The 7231-nt window shown below is 37.5% G+C and overlaps 1 protein-coding gene across 1 annotated transcript in view; it reads right to left on the reverse strand.

Annotated features, from left to right (window-relative positions):
* Window positions 1–2270: 2270 nt before the first annotated feature.
* dtd1 (D-aminoacyl-tRNA deacylase 1) overlaps window positions 2271–7231 on the reverse strand; it is a 7034-nt gene continuing 2073 nt past the window's right edge. Inside the window, exons 3-6 of the mRNA XM_016233714.1 lie at window positions 6462–6697; window positions 4715–4812; window positions 2740–2906; window positions 2271–2560 (exon numbers count right to left, since the gene is read on the reverse strand). Coding sequence (XP_016089200.1) covers window positions 2751–2906; window positions 4715–4812; window positions 6462–6697 — 490 coding nt within the window. The 3' untranslated portion in view covers window positions 2271–2560; window positions 2740–2750. The remainder of the gene's footprint in view (window positions 2561–2739; window positions 2907–4714; window positions 4813–6461; window positions 6698–7231) is intronic.

The raw sequence follows: 7231 nt of genomic DNA on the forward strand, positions 1-7231 counted from the left end.
CACCAAGAAGCTGCTCTCTCCCTCTCTCTCTCTATGTGTCTCTCCCTCTCTCTCCCTCTCTCTATGTGTGTCTCTCTCTCTCCCTCTCTCTATGTGTCTCTCTCTCTCTCTCTCTCTATGTGTGTGTCTCTCTCTCTCTCTCTCTCTGCGGTCACATGATCACATGACCGACGCCGCACGTCACTGGTGGTAAAGGCAAGCAAATAATTTGATAGAATAATTACTAAATATGGTAAATATATTGGGGGGATAAGTTGAAAAGAATAATTAAAGAGGCTAAACTTCATGCGGCTTCCTTGGTTGCTTAATATGCTAACACTGACTTGTTATGATGATGAAATAGCCATTTTCTCAGACTGTGCTGTTCTTAAAGGGGTCATGAACTTTTTTTTTGTTTTTTTTATTTATTATTTTGTATTGTTCTCTGAGGTCCACTTATAATGTTATCAAGATTTTTACATCTTCACATCATTTAGAATAGGCTATTTTCTGTTCTGTTTTGACCCCCTCATCAGAACGCTCCTGTTTGAATAGGCTTGGCAGATTGTAGACTCGGATGTAAACGCCCACTGCTATGATTGGCTAACAGTTGCTTATGTTTGACAGCCTTCATAGATGGATGCTGCTGTGATTTAGGATAAAAATGCATAAATACTCAGTACATATCAAACGACCTGTAATAACAGACAAAGCAATAGTGACCACATAATAAAAACAGTTACTCACACTTGTGTGGTGTGACATTACTGTCGGATCCATCCAATATAGTCATATAGGCACAGCATTGTCTTTTAGTTTCAATATTTCTGAAAATCCTGTGTCGAATTGTGCTTTGTTTGCAAACGAATCCACGGTAAAATGAAGTGAACAAAGGACCGAGTTCTTACTGACATGGTCTTAAAAATAAAGTTCATCCGGTGTTTTTCCACAACTTGGCACTGTACATCGTCTTGTTGTTTTCGGAGCATCTTTATCATTTGGTTTCTGCATAGAGCTGCGTTTGTCTCTCTACTGTTATTATTATAGGCCATGTCCACACGTACACGGGTATTTTTATAAACAGAGTTTTTCATTTAAAAAAAAATCTCCATCCACATGAAAACGCAAAAGCATGCTATGAAGCACTGCCAAGAGCATGCCAAGCCAACAGGTGGTGATATAACCTCAACCGTAAAGCCATGTTGGCCAATCAGAAGCCTGACAGAGTTTCCAGTAGGCGGAGATAACAGCGCATGCTCCGACGTCACACGCCAAAATCTCCGGTTTCGCTGTCTACACAATAACACTGCAACCAGAGTTTTTGAAAATCTTCACCCTGGCAGGAGTTTTCAAAAATGTTCGGTTTCAGTGACCTGGTGCTGCGTTTGCGTGTGGACGAACGGCCAAACCGCATAGAAAAAGCTGCGGTTTTGAAAATACCCGCGTTCGTGTAGACTACATGCGCGAATCGGTGGGCGGGGCTAAACAGGCAGTGATGTAGAAGCAGGCGTTGATCATCTTCTGCGGAGGCGGAGTTTAGCCACACATTACATCACAAAGTGGCACATTCCACAACCTGTCGTTTTAGCAGATTGACTTCAATATAAGCTGTTTTTAGACTGATGGGAAAGTTTTGAGTTGTGAAACTCACACAAGAAATTATTATAATAAAGAATGTCATTAAATTTTGCCAAATTAAAATACATAAAATACATTAAATGTATATTGAAATATTTTATGTTATTATGCAGCATTAATGAAGGAAAAATACCAAAAAACTATTTCTCGAAAGCATGTCTGAAATTTTAAACCACTCCCACCTTATCAGTTATCTGTTAACTATAACTTCTCATACTGGACAATATCCTGTAATTTAATCATTATGCTCCCCCCCCCCCCCCCCTTCATTAATTTGGGCAGGTACACTTAGGGTTATTCACATTTAGGAATAACCCTCTGCTTTTTTCTACTTACAGTCCAATGCAATAAAGCAGGTTACCTCACAAAAGCTCCTTTGTCCTTTTGTTAGTTGGTCACTAACACTGTATTATAAGATTATAAACTCAAGTGTGACTTAAATTCCAAATTAGGTCCCTAATGACTGGCACTAGTTCTCTAGTAATAGAATATACAGTATATATACACAAATAATGATTCAGATTTGTAGATCCAAACAACATCTTTAAATATGATGGCATTATATAAAAAGAACAATACTACTTTCCAGCAATGCAATAAGTAACAATTACAAGCATTTTCTTTTCTGTTTTTATTAAAACACATCACAGAGATGTATACATTTAAATAAATTAGATGGCATAGTAAATATTGAGATATTGTGTTTAAAGTGGTGCTAGAATACTACAGATATGTGCCTGAGTCGTTATTTCTACTGGTAATTGTGGAGCTGCCGCTTGTTCTTGTGTTTACATACAATCCAAGTTTCAGAAGAAAATCAGACTGGGCACTATATTGGACATTTGATAGGGACAGTAATAAGCGGGATGAGCTGCACTGAGAGACATTCCTGAAGACAGCAGCATTCCATTGGAAGCTGGACTGATCTGCAAGTTGCAAAAACCTTTAAAAAATAAAAAATAAATAAAATACAATGAGCAGACTGTGCTATTTGGTGTCAATCTCCAAAGAATAAGCCCTGGAGCTTGATTCAATAACAATAAAAAATGCATATATAAATGTATCAATCACTGAATTATGATAAATAAGAGACTAGAGGTATGACTGTGGTTGTAAGTGTACCGTGAAGTACTCTATGATTCCCGTTCAGAGGACACATCTCCCTCTGCTCCACTGCTAACGCTGGGGTCTGCTTTCGAGCGCAGCACTGCTTTCTCTCTGCTGGACTCGGAGGGGCCTTTTGACCTTGTTTTTTCTTTCCGCTGCTGTTGCTTCTCTTGTTTAGACAGCTGAAGTAGAGGAGAGGCAAACAGATTAATGGGTTTATAGTAGGGATGCACCGATACCACTTTTTCCAGTACTCGCCCGATACCGATACTTTTATTTTTGGTACTTGCCGATACAGAGTACCGATACCAATATTTTCATTGCATTTGTACATTTTTTAAATATTGGGTACAGAAACCAAAAGAGTATGTATAATGTTAGTTGGTTAACTTCATTTATCAAATAGATACAGTCAAACCTAAATTTATTCAGACACCTTCAACATTTCTCACATTATCACAGTTTATTCGCTATAGTTTAGAAAATGGAAATAAAATATGACAAGAACTCAGAGTTAAACCGCGTCAGAACAAATTCAGCTTGATAATGTCAGATAACTTCGATAGAAAGGTATGTAATGGATTACAATAAACCAAAAATTATTCATACAGCTGTCAATATATACACAACTATCAGGTGACCCTTAGCTTTAATGACAGCATATAGTCTCCTGGGCATGCTGTCATCCAGGTTCATGCAAACCGGAACTTAAATTTTTTTCCCAGACTAACTGAATAATTTTTGGTTCCAAATTTGTATCAATTTTACTGGTAGTCCACTGCATGAAGAAATTTTGGGTATAATATATCACAGTTTAGTTTATTTTGCTATCCTTACTTTACATAAATGAACTATAGTGTCTTACACCCACTAGTAAAAAAATATCAAAAATTATATCTGGTCTCTAATTTTTGGTTTGACTGAATATCCTTCTGTTATTTTCACACTTAATTATGCTCATTAAAACGTATTTTACAAGTTTGTGTTACTTCCACTGTTAATTTTTTCTCTCTCTATGGTAGCCTACATCATCTTTAATTTAATAGCATTAGAGCTGCTCCAGCGGCTTAGTACTGTAATCACGCGCTTTGCTGTAATAATGCAGGGAACCACACGTTATAAATCTCCTAACTGTGATATTTTCATAAATAGAATGAAATTTATTTTCCAAAGCCACTCATATAATGCAGAAACACTCATGAAGCAAGCAAAACGCGCAACGCGTTCAGGTATTTGTACTGGTGCAGAATGAGAGAGACAAGTACAGTACAGCCTAGCGCATTTCACACAGGCCGTTAGTTTCACTTTTGCCAGAAAGTCGTGTATGCTTAAGGGTGGAAATAAATTACGTTTATAGTGAATGCCCCTATAAATTGTCTTATATTTACAGTTTAGTTTTAATCCAAATGATGCGTGTGCTAAGTGAGCGAACATCAATAAAGATCCCACAACAGAAGTGCGCGCTCTCTCTCTCTCTCCCTACCATTAAGTAACTTGTGCATTGGTTTACTTACTTCTTTTTGATATATCCGACCGAACTACAAACTTTCCAGTGATGTCTGTGAGAAAGAGATATTCACTCGACAAGGTCACGCACCTGCGCCGCCGCTCGCTCAATCCACTCAGCGTGCTTTGCTTATCAGCTGGCGCAAATCAGCTATACAGGCATTAATACTAAATGTTTTATATTCATTGCATTCATATACTTCGTAGACATCTTTAATCTCTAATAACTCCATTCTGCTGTCTGTTTTCGATGTTTTTTTGTCTGAATATGGCACTTATTCACATGCTGTGCGGTATCAGCGTTTGGCATCGGGGCATTTTAACGAGTACGAGTACAGAAGCTCAGTATCGGGCCCGATACCGATACATCCCTAGTTTATAGAGTCCCAAAACAATTCATGCAGTAATCAGAACTAACGAATTTACAGTTTCTGTAGAGGATCTTTTTAAGACATGTATTTCATTACAAATCAAAGCTGGATACCAGTTTAGGGTCTGTAGGGCCAGCAGGAGACTCCAGATGAATGGTCACAGGTCCATCGTTTTGAATGTGTACCTGCATTTTTGCACCAAACTGCCCATCTATAACACAATACAAGCTGTATGAATTAAAACCAACACTCTAGCCTTGTGAAGAAAAAAAAAATCTATGTTTTTAGCATTTCAATTAAGTTTAAGTATATAAAATATTTTTCATTATATGTTAATTTAGTAATTTTATTAGAAGTAAATGTGTAAATCTTCATAGGCCTGTATATAAGTCATGTAAAATATTCACCTTTCAGATGAATCTCTTTAACTGGGATTCTGTTTTGTCAGTCATCAGGTATTCAATTATTCAACTAAATTGTCAAAAAACTATTTAAAGTAGAATACTTTATTTAGTGTTTTATATTAAAAGACACTTATATATAACATTAATATTAAATATTATTTATACATACAGAAAAAAAATCAACTTAAGCAAATGATTCCATTTATTTCCCTTAACACGTTGGCTGATACATATTCATTTAGTAATTTTAATACAAGCAATACAATTCTTAAATATAATAAGTTATTTATTAATTAAATGTTTTAATTGGAGAACCACTATTCTAGCGTGCTATTCTTCTCTCACTGCATAGTAAAATTGTACATTTCTGAACTACCGTTTGATTAATGTATCAGGGACTAATAGTTCGGCCAAAAATGAAAATTGTCACAAACTCACCACTAACCCACATAAAACACTGGAAACATTCTTCAAAAAGTTTGGAACGACATAAGTGAGTAAATAACGAGCGAGTAAAAATGTCATTTTTGGATAAACTATCCATTTAATGCAGCAAATACCTTAAAGGGGTCATATGATGTTGCTAAAAATAACATTATTTTGTGTATTTGGTGTAATGAAATGTGTTTATGCGGTTTAAGGTTCAAAAAACACATTATTTTCCACATACTGTATATTATTGTTTCTCCTCTATGCCCCGCCTTTCTGAAACGCGTCAATTTTTACAAAGCTCATCGGTCTGAAAAGCAAGGTGTGCTGTGATTGGCCAGCTATCCAGTGCGCTATGATTGGTCGAATACCTCAAGCGTGTGACGGAAATGTTACGCCCCTCACCATATTGTGATGATGCCCTGTCAGGCCGGAGCGATGATTCAAAAACATGAAAACCCATTATAAACGAGGCATTCGTTGGGAAGGCTTGCGGCAACCACATGTGACGACCTCGGGCTGGACTCCGCTTCGTCCACGGTGAAAGCCGATCCGGCGATCCACAACACGGATCAGCTCCAGGCATGACGAAGCGAATATCATCCTCTTTTGGAAGGCCAAACAAAGTAGTTTCGCTTTCACAATGAAACACACAGTGCCTTCACGACATGGCGGCGGCGGCAACAACAAAACTACAGCGAGAATAAAAGTTACGCCTTCTTTCTTTGCGTGAACATTTGGGCGTCGTTATGCAAATCTTCCCACATAGTGACGTAGACATGTGGGGGCGTGTTAGAACGAGCCGTTTTAGGTAGGATTGGCTGACTCTTAACTTTTATAAAGAATATCTCTTTGGATTTGAGACTTTAGTCTTTGCAACTTTACAGATCTTCTTTATGCAGCAAGAGCTTGTAACACTCCAAAGAGAAAGGAGAAAATTTAAATCGCATCATATGACCCCTTTAAACGATGAGCAGATCCTAATCAGACAAATGAAACCTTCAACAGTTGGCTGGTTTAACCTCACCTTTGATGAGTTCTGGTTTATAGGCTTCCCTCAGCTGCTCCAGCATGTTGTTGTAGAAGGGCTGGGCCAGTTCAGCCGGCATGGCAGAGTGGAAATCAGGCTTATTTCCCTTGAGGATGCACTGCAGAGTGAACTGACTCACACACAACACCTCCAGCTCTCTGTCCATCACGCTGCTGCTCCAGGCACGGCCGCTCTCATCCTCAAACAGACGCAAGTTAAGAATCTTACGTACCCTGATAAACAACGTCATACAGAAAATATTTCATAAGGTCACAGTAAGCAGCATGAAAATGAAAAGAGCAGCACGAACATTCTTCGAAACATCTCATTTCGTGTTCCATCGAAAACGGAAATACATTTTCGTCCTTTTTGTACAAATAATGAATTCTAATCAGCATATTAGAATGATTTCTGAAGGATCATGTGACACTGAAGACTGGAGTAATGGCTTCTAATAACTCAGCTTTGCGTCAAAGGAATACATTACATTTCAAAATATATTAAAATAGAAAACGTCATTTTAAATTGTATTAACAGTTCACATTAAATGTTTGTAGCTTTGGTGAGTATATTAGGAGACTTCTTTCAAAAACAAATACTCACAAATACTTTCATTCAGACCTTCAAAGTACTTTTTCACAAGTCAATGTGATCTTTTCTCTTTTCGTCAACTTAAAGGGGTCATATGATGCGATTTCAAGTTTTCCTTTCTCTTTGGAGTGTTACAAGCTCTTGGTGCATAAAGAAGATCTGTAAAGTTGCAAAGA

The sequence above is a fragment of the Sinocyclocheilus grahami genome, unplaced genomic scaffold, assembly GCF_001515645.1.
Source record: "Sinocyclocheilus grahami isolate Dianchi unplaced genomic scaffold, SAMN03320097.WGS_v1.1 scaffold437.1, whole genome shotgun sequence".
NCBI classification, from domain to species: Eukaryota; Metazoa; Chordata; class Actinopteri; order Cypriniformes; family Cyprinidae; genus Sinocyclocheilus; species Sinocyclocheilus grahami.